This window comes from Leuciscus leuciscus, assembly GCF_965113295.1.
Source record: "Leuciscus leuciscus genome assembly, chromosome: 18".
Lineage (NCBI taxonomy): Eukaryota > Metazoa > Chordata > Actinopteri > Cypriniformes > Leuciscidae > Leuciscus > Leuciscus leuciscus.
Window position 1 is genome coordinate 2,435,326 of NC_138742.1, and position 14,176 is coordinate 2,449,501.

Consider the following 14,176-nt stretch of genomic DNA (forward strand, 5'->3'; position numbering starts at 1 on the left):
TGTGTACTTACTTATAGTTGCATATGAACACAAAGATTGTTTAGCAAACACATTTTTATATACATTGTCCAGGTAGCCTACCATTCCTATAACATAACGTGTTACCTATAGGCCAACAGCATACATTAGCTACTAAGAAATTGACTTGCTCCAAGTACTCTACATTTCAGTTACTGAAACATTAGGTAACTCGAACCTCTTTCTTCTCTATGTAAGCCTTGTTACCTACAAAGTACGCTCTCTTTCCCTCTTTGTGTGCTTTTTCAGCAAGAGGCCATAACTTGGTGCGTGCTTCTTTGTCTGCAGCGGTCAGATCCTCTTTAAAACGGAGATGCTTTCTTTGTAGATATTCATTTGCTTTGGCATTTCTCCATACCAAGTCTCTTGCCGTCCGTGAAAGAAACCTGATGATCACTGGTCGCGGTGTGACGTTGCTCTTCACCTCTGGAGGTTTGCCAATCCTGTGGACTACATCGATGGCACCTGTCACAAATGTGCATTCAGTTTCTGGAAGGATCTCTTTGCATATTTCTTTCACAACCGCTTTAACATCTTCTTCTGGTCTCTCAGGGGAACCATAGAGACGCAAGTTCCATCGCCTGTTGTATCGCTCAGCATCGTTTAACTTCTGCTCCATTTCGTGAATCTTCTTTTGAGATTCAAACGCTCTGTGTTTAAGACATGCACTTTCCTTCTTTAAATCAGAAATGTCTGGATAACAGTTATCGAGTGATTTTTTGAGTCCTTCGATTTGTAGAGTGCTTTGTTTGACGGCCATGTCAATTTGATCGGATGGTTCGTCAGTTTTCGCCGTCAGAATGCGAATGATGTTCTCTTGCATCTCAGTCAGAGAAAGTTCATTTCCTCCATCATTCTTAGCTTTCTGTGGTGGACGTTTCACTGGAGAATTAGGATTTGTATTACAGTTACCTCCTTCAACCACTTTACAACTATAAGAATGGAGATCATTAATACACCTTTTTTCTTTTGCAGATTCAGTCTCCATCTCCACAGAATTCTCCATCTTTCGCGGTGTATGTCGACCAAACGGCTGAGAAAGTACCGTTTACACACAAACCTGTTGTTGAAAGTCTCCAAAAGTGTCTTTACAAATGCATAACTAGCAATACTAAGCAACCATATACGATTTAAATCTTATTAAATTAAGTGGACCCTATGTTTCTCTGTCTCAGCTCAAAATACACCAACCGCTCACGTCGCCATCTTGAGCCCCCAGCATGATGTGACATTTGAACCGAGGCGTCGGAGCTTGTGTCGAGAAAAAATGGGCGTGCCAGATGAAGCCGCGATTCGAGGCTTGTGTTGTTAACGTGAAAATCACGTGACTAATGACAAACGAGGCCTCGGTTTGTGTGGATACGTCATCGGTTCGGTCTGAGTGTCGCTTCCGGATAAAGGGGTTCGAAACTCGCGCCACCTTGTGGGTGTTGCAGGAGAAGCAGAAGCAGTTGTAGTGTCAAGAGAGTCAGAGAGTTAGAGAACTCCCATTGTCATTGTCGTTATTGTGTCATATATGTGTTAGGGCTGTATATTATTACATTATATCAGGTTAGAATAGTTATAGTATATTGTTATTATTAATTATAGTAGGCCTAGCTATATTATAGTCTTGTTATATTAATTAGATAGGATTATTTGGATTGCTTTGTATTTTTGGATCTGGACTGGACTGCTTTTTGATTTGTTTGCTTTTTGTGACCTCTTCCTTTTTCCTGGTAATGGAGCAGCAAGAAAGAGGAGATCCTCCCCTGTCTGAGCTCAACAGAAGCATCAGTGTCCTCATTTACACCAGCTGGCACTGCCATTTTTATGTTCCCCTGCATCCTCTGTGGCTGGAGAGGTTTTGTCCAAGAAGAGGGACTTTTCCCACCCCAGGCTATTCTTTTGCAGTTTACTTTATTACACTCCCTCCACCATTAGCACTGCACTCAACACAGTGTCACTTTTGCTGTTCATACTGTCACTAGCCAAACGATTTATGGATAATGAATTAATTGTGTGTGTGACAGTTGTCTCTGCATAAATAAATTCAGACAGAGAAAGATACATATTTTATTTTATACCCAGGCAATGGACATTGGTTCAAAATTAATTAATTAGTCTGCTATGTATTTGCACAGTAGCTAGGTGTCACTAGTGAGCAATGCTGAATGAAGCTTCGACTAATGAACCTTTGGGTGAAGCAATGGGCTGCGAGCAGGGGGGTAATCGAGCTCTCGATTTCCGTACCACCCCCGGCGGCCGCCATTGGCTAACAAGCCTTCACCTGCTGTTAGCATCCCATTGACTCCCATTCATTTTGGCGTCACTTTGACAGCGAATAACTTTACATCTGAGGCGTTTAAAGACTCCATTTGTCCATTATTTATTTCTAAAGAAACACGACAATGTATAAAATGCTCCATTACCTTGTATCTTACGTTATGGCCACGTAGAAGCAGTTTTTGTAAAAACAGGCTATCGATTGCGTCATAACCACTCGACACTCTCTGGAAATTACCGTATAGACAGGAGGAGAAGCTCGCAGTCAGTCGGGGGGACGTGGAGGCATAAAGTCCAATAAAGTCAAGGGAGAAGCCCATAGAGAGTCATAAAGTTGCTCCTGCTCCTAGCTCATGGACAGCTCCTACTCACGCCCTCCGTCTCTGCAAGTTTCGGAAGGGAATGATTCAGATTTCGCTTGGCACAGCTCCTAGAAGACTTACAACTGTCAGACAGGCTGCTCACGTCACATCCACGTCGTCAAGCTCAGTTTGAGTCTGCGCAGTTCGCTCGGCAATCAGGAAATGAGTGCTTCTAATTTGCTTCACTTTTCTCCGTTGAAACCATAGACAGTATAAGAAATGGACAGAGTCATCTCATTGGAACTCAATTGAGGCAAGTGAAGCCCATTTTCAGCGATTTTTTAGGACTTCCGTTCCTGACGCGCAGACTCAAACTGAGCTTGACGACGTAGATGTGACGTGAGCAACCCGTCTGTCTTCTAGTAGCTGTGGCATGAGAAATCTGAATCATTCCCTTCCGAATCTTGCAGAGACGGAGATCGTGAGTAGGAGGTGTCCACGAGCTAGGAGCAGGAGAAACTTTTGCTAGGTATTCTGTTTAATTATTTTATCATTTTGCCTCCACGTCTCCCCGATTGCCCGCGAGCTTCTCCTCCCGTCAATACGGTAATTTCTCTGCTGTGCGACAGAGAGTCGCGTGGTTATGACGCAATCGTTAGCCTACTTTTACAAAAACTGTTTTTACGGAGCCATAACGTAAGCTACAAGGTAATGGAGCATTTTATACATTGTCGTGTTTCTTTAGAAATAAATAATGGACAAAGGGAGTCTTCAAACGCCTCAGATGTAAAGTTATTCGCTGTCAAAGTGACGCCAAAATGAATGGGAGTCAATGGGATGCTAACAGCAGGTGAAGTTCTGCTACAAGATGGTGGCACGCGGCCGGCTTCAACTTCCGGTCGACTTCCTTCCCGCTTGGTTGAAACCTATGGGGTCGCTGTGTCCAGTTTATATACTGTCTATGGCTGCGAGGTCTCAGTGGTTCAGGAAGCCTCATTTTGCCATCACTATTACACATGATGACACTCTTAAAGGGCTTGTTTCGTTTAAATGATGAAGTATTTAAAAGTGTGCTGAGGGTTGTTCCATAAAAGACGCTTAGAAAAGCGGGGATTAAACTCCAAAACCGGACTTGAATGAGCCTAACAAATAAGTTGGGGCTAAAGTGGTTCCATAAAAGGTAATTGAAGTTCACGCAATCTCACTAATTTGATCCAGGTTTATCTAGTCTAGATAATTGCGTGTGCACGCGTTTCTGAAGCAGCCCTAGAGGTCGATCGTGGATCAAATCGATCCACCATCAAACAGCGTATATTTGTGCTGTTTTATGCGTTTGTGACACGTTTTTTTTCCCTCAGTGCAAAACTTACATTTTACAGTTATATTCTCCATCTGTAAAAGTCGTGCAAATGTATACATTTTACTGCTAATCTTCATATTGAACGAGCGCTGCTGCGCGCATGCGCGCCAAATAGGAGCACAATAATTCTGACTAAAATATACATTTTGCTTGGCAAATTAATATGCGATATTTTATAACACCAGAAATATCTTCTAATTATAATAATTTATCTTTAGGATGTTGGATAAGTTGCAGTGAACTTCTAGCTCATTACACTCATATATTTTATACTTCTAATAAAAAGTAAAATTTGAACAGAAGTAGCCTAATTCAGGGAAGATTTTTTTTTTAAGAAACTAAATATATAAAGATACAAAATATAGTTTTGGGTATAGGACCTAAGCTACTTAATAAAGATGACATATAGGCCTACTTATTTAGAATGCTGAGAATTACAGCTTTTAATGCAATAATTTTTTTGGAGAAAGCAAGAATCCCCAGTTTTAAATGAGTGGTTAGATTTAGTTTCTAAAGTACACTATGGAGAGGATAACATGAAATTAAGAGCAAATGTATACATTTTGAAAAGATATGTGCAACTCTAAAATCAAAGAATATTCCATAAAATAAAGGAACATATATTAGCCTACATTTACTACATTTGTATATAACCCTCCCTTTTATTTCTAGTTATTTGTTATTTTATTTATTGACTTATTTAATATTGAATATTTAATATTTAAATAATATTACTTGAATAACTATTAGGAATTATGTGTCATTATAAGAGTTTGATATAAATTTGTGAATGTTAAATTTTTATTAATATTTATTTATTGTTTTTTGTCTTTTTCCCCTTAAATCATATGTAAAAGTGTCTAACTATGTACTTTTTGGTTATTGTTCTAATTATGTGTTTTTTAGGCTATGTGTTGGTGGGTATCATCACAAAAGAAAAAAAGTAGAAGGAAAAATAAGGAATATTTATTGGGGGAAAATATGATGTCTTTAAAGGAACTGTCAATTTGTATAATTGTGTTAAATGTGTTTGAATTGAAAGACATAATAAAGTACATTATATATATGTGTGTGTGTGTGTGTGTGTGTGTGTGTGTGTATGTGTATATGTATATATATATATATATATATATATATATATATATATATATATATATATATATATATATGCTAAGATATTTGTTATTTGGACATTAGATGTCCCTTATTTAGAATTTTAAACCTACAAGTGTATTTTTATGATAGCAATAACTGTAAAGGGACTATTGTAATGGTGTAAATCAAATGTAGGTTAATATACTGTCAATTACTAAGCTCAGATTCATCTTACCAGTTAAAATTTATACTGTGCTTTTGTAATTATTTATTTTTAATTTTGTGATTTTAACTTCTGCTTTAAAAAGCTTTTTTTTTTAGATTGTGTTCTAATGTTCTTCTAATAATCATAAACATGTACTACAGCTGCCAAACAAAACCAGAGAGAAATGTATTCATAAATCTTTAAAACAATCTAATTAAATCTTGGGCACAAAACATTCAGCCAAAAGAAAACCTGTAGTATATATATTGCTTGTATCTATCTATCTATCTATCTATCTATCTATCTATCTATCTATCTATAGTCTAATTTATCATTGTAGCCTTATTTAAGTTGATTTTCTGTATACTGTGTATTTATTTTTGGACTGATAGTGGTTAGTAAAGTCCAATAATGGTATGAGAGAGTGTCAGTGGTAATATCATTGTGTTCTTGTCGGTCAGTGTTAGAGGATCTGTGTAACAGCTGAGGCTTAGCCTGACAGTTAGCCTGTCCTGGACCAGGCTAGTTTCCCAGCATAAGTTGCCAGGGTAACTGAGTTTGAACTATTTTAAGTTTGCTTTATGAAACAGAATCCACCAACAATAAGTCTGACTAACCAAAATAAGCCTGGCTTGTATTCTAATCTTGTTTTATGGAACAAACCTCTGGTCGTACGAATAAACCTGAAGAACACCATAAACAGCTGCGCTCAATGACGAGCATGCTTTCACACAACCGGAAGCCACGGCTGACAGCACTTCAAAATAAAAGTCCCGTTGTCGCAACCTCTTTGACCTGAAATATTTACTTAAAGTCCCCCTGTAGTCAATAATTGTATCCCTTAACCCTCTGATTATCTTCATTTGGGCCAACACTCGTTGTATTTGGGTCTCCAGGGACCCCAGAATATAACATGCAATTTTGAAACAGAATAATAGTAGTTTTTTTAAACAAATGTAATTTTACTCTGTTTATTAATGTTTTTACTCTACATTTGTGCAGTATTTAGGCCTATGCTAGATTTTAAAGTTATATAAATTAATTTTAAAAAGTTTTTTTTTATATATATACAAAAACAGCTTTTTATGTAAAATTCACTTTATAAAAGACCCACATTTCTAAATTTCATTTATAGGGATAACATGGATAATTGTACATGGTTTAGTGTAACATTTTTGCCCATATTTTGGAAAATGTAGTTTTAAAAGTAAAAAATTATCATTTCAGCCACTAAACGAAATTGAGAAATTTGGGTCTTTAATAAAGTGAATTTTACATAAAAAGCTGTTTTTGTATAAAAACCTATTTAAAAAAAAAAAAAACAAAAAAAAAATTTTTTTTTTACAAATATATCATAAATCCTCCAAAACGGCATAAATGTGGAGTAAAAACATTAATAAACAGAGTAAATTTACACTTGTTAATAAAAAAACTATTATTCTGTTACAAAGTTACATGTTATTGTCTGGGTCACTGGAGACTTTTTCACGCTAACATAAAAACAGATATCATAAAAAAATTTTTTTTTAAATGTGTAGATCTATAAAGGGTTGAGAGTCGTACAAAGTTTCATGCCATTTGGACAAAGAGAACATTTTTTAAAATTCAGCAAAAGTCATTTGAAGGGACCCCGAAGAAAACCGGAGGGTTAAAGGGATGGTTCGGAGTCAAATTAACCTAGGGTCCTTTGCACCATGAGCTCGAGCCGAACACCCCCCAGAAGCCTTTTACCCCTTGGATGAACATTATTACAGTTAGAGCTTATTTAGAGACATCAGCCGGATGGTTTAGTGCAGGCGCTAATGGATCCTATGATGAATCTCGTAAATTACTCCACTAATAATGCCCAGAATGGCACCAAACTTCTACAGTAAAACAAATAGGTTCTGTACTCATAAAACGAGGCATTGGAAAGTTTGTAAGTACATCAGGAGTTTATTTAAATAACACTTGCCTGATGGCTAATGCTAGCGCTAACCCGGACACCGACGTCACTTCAGTGAGTTGAGGAAAGCTGTAAAAGTCCTGCAGAAAGCGATCATGAGGATGGAGTGTAACGACGCCCAGCTCCAGGAATGCACTCATATTTTGTTGGTAGTACCAGTTTATAACAATTATTAGTTAACACTAAGTTGTTAACACTTTGGAAAAAATAATAAATTGTCGTTAGTTTTGTTCACATTGTCATGTTAATTATAATCGAATGCATTTTGTTTTATTGACCACAATATTATCATTGATATTTGTTTGAGAGGGGCACTTCTGATTCATTTTGAAAAAGGGGCTCGAGCACCAAAATCTTTTGTAGGAGACTTTGAGCTTTGTAAGTTTGTAGATCTTATACATGCAAAAACATCTACATAACACACTAAAGAAAAAGAAAACATGAAAACACATCATATGACCCCTTTAATACATTAATACACATGTAATGCAATCATTATTAAAAACATTATGTATAAACTTGAGCTTCCATTGTTTTCCAAAAGTGAGTTTGAACTGTTTCTTCTTCTTCTCATAATTATGAAAAATGAATATTTCATCAGTCTTTGTCTCCCTCTGCTGGTACAACACAAACACAGAGATATTCAGGCTCTTTATTTACTCTGTGACAAAACTCAGAGCTTTTTGAGTTACTGTGCGTTTATACACATAAAATGATTAATCTATGAATGAGAAACTGTAATTTGCTGTGAAATAAAAGGTGTTTCACTGCCGCCTCATCAGGTCTGTCAGAGGATCGCTGAAATCTAAATGAAGTCTTCATTTCTAACAGTGAAGTCACTGTATCTTCAGTCTCTGTTGATTCTGTTGACTGAGTCTCTGTAGTGGATCCTTATTCACCATCAGATGATCAGCACAAGATCACACTGTCATCTAATACCTAAAATAAAACACACACACAGTCACATATGCAGTATGAGATATTACATCTGTCACATCTTTTCATAAGAAAACTAACTAGATAATCTATATTAATTCATTCTCAAGCATGATCATATCGCTTCTCTCTGATGCTCAAAGTCACTTTACAAACTCAAAAGCACATGAAAGGTCACTTTCACACACCGGACAGCTGATCCAGAACCAGCAGAAATGACCATTACACTCACTACACATTTAATATCAGTTCATAACAACCCAGATCTCAGATTATCACACACATAAGGCGTCTTTACACACAAACCAAATCTGAAGCGGCATAAAATCACAAAATGTGCATTTACACAGAATGTTTATTGCTTCTCTGACGCCGAGAACATAAATGCATTTACACAGGAATTAGTTATTAAAATCGCGGGAAATAATACTTTGAACATTACTATTTTAAAACTACAGTTTCAACAAAGTGTTATAAAATGAATTTAAAAGTAATTAAATATTAAAGAAATAAAACTCAAGATAAATAAAAACACAGAATTTCAGATTTCCTCTGTGTGATATAGCGATCTCACGCTCTGATGTTTGTCATAATTCTGTGGTACTGAGAGCTATTTTATATTTCTTAATAAAACTATTCCAGATGGAACAAATGCTACAAATGTATTATGAATTATTACACCGGGTCGATCACCGCAGGATTCATTCATGTTTTTCAAAGAGCCAGAAAGAACAATTCTGCTGTCGTGTGTGTGTGTGTGTGTGTGTGTGTGTGTGTGTGTGTGTGTGTGTGTGTGTGTGTGTGTGTGTGTGTGTGTGTGTGTGTGTGTGTGTGTGTGTGTGTGTGAAATATCGTCCTCAAGAAGATGATTTCTGGAATATAATATCACACAGTGAGGGTGAATAAGCATTTAGCGTATCTGAGAGAAATGTAGAAGCGTGTTGATCTGCCAGTCTCTTCAGAGGAAGATTACACACGTCGACTCTGTTATTCTGGTGGTTTCTTCACGATGTGAGTACAGGACACTTTTACTTTATTGTCTCTTGTTGGCTGACATTTTTTAATTTGGCTAAAACAATATGGATTATGGCCGATATGTTTAGTCTTCCGCTTCTTGATTCTCGCGCCGCGCGTTTGGTTGTCATGACAACGGCGTAGTTTAGAGCGACACAAGATCGCGTTCATTTACACTGAACAAAACAATATCAGAGTCATCTTTGACACTAGGGGCTGAGGCGGGTCAGACCCGGCATATTTTAAGTCTGCTTTCATGCGGCATTGTGTCTTTCCACAGAACTTTGAGCAGACACAGAGCCGCTTTAGAGCAGCCTTAACTCGCTGTGTAAAGATGCCTATAGAGACAGTTAAAGGGGAAAAGCTGGAAATAACATTAATATTATTTTCACAATCAGTCACAACAGTATGAGCAGAATTACACTCATATTAAACACAGTTTAAAGTTCAGAGACCTACAGAAACTGAAGCTGAATTTAAGACTCATTATCTGATGATCTCAGACAAAATATCCACACACACACACACACACACCACACACACACACACACACGGTGTTACTGAACATGGTACAATTTACTTATATTTCTAGTGAGTAAATCAGACATTTGAACTTTAAATAAAAATATGATGTTGAAAATCGTTAAACTATTCTTACAGTAGTGTCTCCAGTTTATAATGTGGATCATCCCTCAGATCCTCTAACAGCTTCACTCCTGAGTCTCCTAGATTATTCCCAGACAGATCCAGTTCTCTCAGGTGTGAGGGGTTTGATCTCAGAGCTGAAGCCAGAGCAACACAACCTTCATCTGTCACATCACAGCTCACCAACCTGTAGAGAACAATGACACACATTAAGCCTATATCCAGAGATAAACATGACACTTAAAAAATAACATAATCCTGTCAATATGAAATATATACAAATACTCATTAGTTCACATTGTGAAAATTCATCAGTTAGGATTAGGGGATTGATTATAGAGTTTGTAGAGTATAAAAATCATTATTTCTATGAAAAGTCCCCATAAAACATGTAAACCCAACGTGTGTGTGTGTGTGTGTGTGTGTGTGCGTGTGTGTGTGTGTGTGTGTGTGTGTGTGTGTGTGTGTGTGTGTGTGCGTGTGTGTGTGTGTGTGTGTGTGCGTGTGTGTGCGCTTAATGTATTTGTAAACATTTTAAGGAATGTGTGTATGTGTGTGTGTGTGTGTGTGTGTGTGTGTGTGTTAGCAGGGGAGGATTATGATTCTAAGGGTCCAGCAGAACTCCATAATTTCCTGGATGATTTTGGTATTTACTTTGTAAAATAATCTTATAGGAAGAACGCTATAAAGAACGGGTATTCATTATAGTGTGTGTGGCAGAGCAAGACAGAGGAGAGAGAGAGAGAGGGACGAGTATAATTGTAATATAATTTGTATTGATCTCATACAAATGTCACACATCTACGTCCCTTCAGGACACTGACAATAAAGATGATAGTGACAGAGAAGACAGAAATTCTCGTAGCTCTCCCAAGCGGCAACATTCTGATCTGAAAAATGAAGCCTACCCGGAAGTGCGAAAAACTGCAATACATCGAAAATCCGCTAGGGGAAGGTCCCAAAAGGGAGCAAATGTCCATAGCCCCCATGTTAAAATGTCCGTTTTCACAGCATAAATTCATGTTTTTACAGGTTGGTCCCATGGACTTTTATTGTATTTTTCGATAGGTTCCGAGTGCCTAACAACCATGAGGGCTGTGAATTTTTTTCTAACTCGTTAGTTTAGAACGTATTTAGATATAAAATGTATGACAATAAGGGCGTGGTTAACTTTGATTGACAGCTTGATTGACAGCTGACAAGGCAGCGCCACGGAGAATGACAACATAAGAAGCGCCATTTTTTAATACAGTTGACATATAATACTACTGTTTCTGTATCATGAAATGTAGTTTTAAGAGTTTTTCAGGCGAGAATGTAGTTGTTTAAAGCTCAAATCTGTGGTTTATTTATAAAGATTTATGAAAATTGTATCCAGTTGTGAGATCCAGCGATGACCGGGCGCTCGGCGCTCATGTACCCCGCCTGGAACAGCCTTTCCTCGGCCAGACGTTCTGAGGTTTGCCGCTGACTCTGGCGTCTCTGTAGTGGTTAAACATGAGATATAATTCGTCTTGTCTATATCTAACGGGCGATTTTTGGTCTCGTAACGTAAATCTATCATTTGTTCCCTGGCCAATCGGTTTGGCTGAGGGGAAGTTTCATAACTTTATAAGCTATTTAACTTTACTGTTGTATGGTTAGACTAGATCGAGCGCTGACTTTTTATGTTTGACTGAATTGTTTGCTTTATTTGTATAGCTTCTTGTAACTTTACCTTTTACTTATACTTTTATAATAGCTAATATTGATAAAACTGAAATTTAACAAAAAGAGACTGGGTTGAGTTTTGTCATTTAAAATTTTAATACAACGAATATGATCTGTAATGTTGTTTAGTGCAACATCTGTTGTTTAATACAAATGCACATATTGCCTGGACCATATTAAAATGTTTAATATTTTTATATTATATTTAAAACGAAAAGAGGCAGGTTTGTGTTTTATATTTCGTTTTGTTATAAATAGGCAAACATTATGTGCAGTGAATATAATCAATACGCGTTGCCTGAACCACATTTGTGTGGCTATAATGTTTAAGATTTCTTTAAATGAAAACGAAAAGAGTTAGTGTGGTGTTTTATAACATATTTCGTTGCCTAAAATATACACCGAGATAACCAGAGTAGGAGTGACGCGCGCTGCGTCAGAAGGTGGGCGGGGTTAGGATTTCCCAAGATTTCCCAAGATTTTCCAAGATGGCGCCGCCCATACCCCCCATAAACGGCTTCAAACCCGTTCTTCAGAAAGTCTATGGGTGACGTCACAGACGCTTTGTCCATATTTTTTACAGTCTATGAGCTCTCCTCAGAAAGACGATTGTTACACACACACACACACACACACACACACACACACACACACACACACAGTTTGACATGGTGAATCTGACTGCAGTAGATGTGAAAATTATGAATAAAAATGAAGTTAATTCGGCCAGCGCTCATTCTTTTCATGGTCGCACACAGACATATTTAGGCACAAATGCGAGTGAAATGGTCGCACTGTAGCCTAGAGCCCTAACGTTACCGTGGCGGCAACAAATTTGCCGTGGCGGGCCGCCATTAACTAATCAACATAGAGGAAACACTGGGCTACTTCTGTACTGGTTTGCGCTTGGCAAAGATGTTCAGATATCTCTATGCCTAGTAGACCTACACCAAACGCTCATTAAAAAAGTTTTGCGCAAATCTGTAATGGAAACGCCATTAGTGACAGTTTCATGTGAGAGTAACGTATGATCTTACCCCAGTATCTCCAGTTTACAGTGAGGATTCGCCAGTACAGCAGAGAACAGCTTCACTCCTGAGTCTCCTAGATTATTCCCAGACAGATACAGTTTTCTCAGGTGTGAGGGGTTTGATCTCAGAGCTGAAGCCAGAGCAACACAACCTTCATCTGTCACATCACAGCTCCACAACCTGTAGAGAACAATGACACACATTAAGCCTATATCCAGAGATAAACATGACACTTAAAAAATAACATAATCCTGTCAATATGAAATATATACAAATACTCATTAGTTCACATTGTGAAAATTCATCAGTTAGGATTAGGGGATTGATTATAGAGTTTGTAGAGTATAAAAATCATTTCTATGGAAAGTCCCCATAAAACATGTAAACCCAACGTGTGTGTGTGTGTGTGTGTGTGTGTGTGTGTGTGTGTGTGTGTGTGTGTGTGTGAGTGAGCTTAATGTATTTGTAAACATTTTAAGGAACGTGTGTGTGTGTGTGTGTGTCTGTGTGTGTGTGTGTGTGTGTGTGTCTGTGTGTGTGTGTGTGTGTGTGTGTGTGTGTGTGTGTGTGTGTGTGTGTGTGTGTGTGTGTGTGTGTGTGTGTGTGTGTGTGTGTGTGTGTGTGTGTGTGTGTGTGTGTGTGTGTGTTAGCAGGGGAGGATTGGGACGATTCTAAGGGTCCAGCAGAACTCCATAATTTCCTGGATGATTTTGGTATTTACTTTGTAGAGCCCGACCGATATATCGGCGGGCTGATATTATCGGCCGATATTAGGCATTTTTCAAACTATCGGTATCGGCATTTATAATGGCCGATAAATGAATATTTAAAAAATAAAATAAAAGCGGACGAAACACCCTTCAACCATGTTATGAGTGTTGGCGCTGCATAGTTTGTCCACCAGAGGGCACTATACAAGGAAGATCGCTCAGGGCTAGAGGAGTGGTTACGAACAGAGTCCAGAGTTCACCTGAGTCGGGAGACGGCAGCGCCGGATGATTCTGTCAGCATTAAAGACTTTTAAAATAATTTAACTCGCGTTCATGTTTGAATGCCTTGTGTTTGTGATGCAAAAGACTATGCGCGCTAACCATTACCATAGTAAACATAGTAAACGCTTGAAGATACGCATAGTGTAAAAACATAGTGAACGCTTGAAGAAATCAGACCAATCATAAAGGCTATCACAGTCATGTTTTTATTTTATCTGTCAGTAGCCTACGTCTCGTCTCTTTATACCGGACTATCATGATAAAATAAAGCAACTTTTTTTTCGGGAGCTTCCTCTGTTTCTCTGACTGAAAATATCTGTATGGGAGTCGAGAGAGTGCTAAAGCTCCTCAGGTCGTATTTTTGGTGGCATATATTTGTAGAAATTATCATTCTTTCTAAATGTGATGTAAATATGTCCTGTAACTACCAGATAAACAGTAACAGACGCGACTGAAGAAGTAAGTGTGTCCTCTACCTCCTCTTTCTTTTGTGAAATAGACCTAACGGTAATTTATTTCTGAGTGACTAATGTGCAATTTTGACATAAATTAATTCATTATGATCAATGTATCACTTTTTATTGTAAACCTGTGGTAAAACATCGATGCTTGGGTTTTGAATATTCAAGTAAACAACAAAAATGCCAGCAAACGGCCG

The 14,176-nt window shown here is 37.7% G+C and overlaps 1 protein-coding gene and 2 long non-coding RNA genes across 3 annotated transcripts in view; 2 read left to right on the forward strand and 1 right to left on the reverse strand.

Moving 5' to 3' along the window:
- The window catches only part of LOC309481069 (uncharacterized protein), a 384,000-nt gene that overhangs the window by 345,117 nt on the left and 24,707 nt on the right, over positions 1-14,176 (reverse strand). Inside the window, 1 exon segment of the mRNA XM_082145806.1 lies at positions 12,533-12,706. Within this exon segment, the coding sequence (XP_082001932.1) occupies positions 12,533-12,706 (174 nt within the window).
- Positions 1-14,176, forward strand: part of LOC309481172 — a 238,649-nt gene that overhangs the window by 185,481 nt on the left and 38,992 nt on the right. The window lies entirely within an intron of this gene.
- The window catches only part of LOC309481171, a 47,352-nt gene that overhangs the window by 9,582 nt on the left and 23,594 nt on the right, over positions 1-14,176 (forward strand). The gene's annotated exons all lie outside the window — the stretch shown is intronic.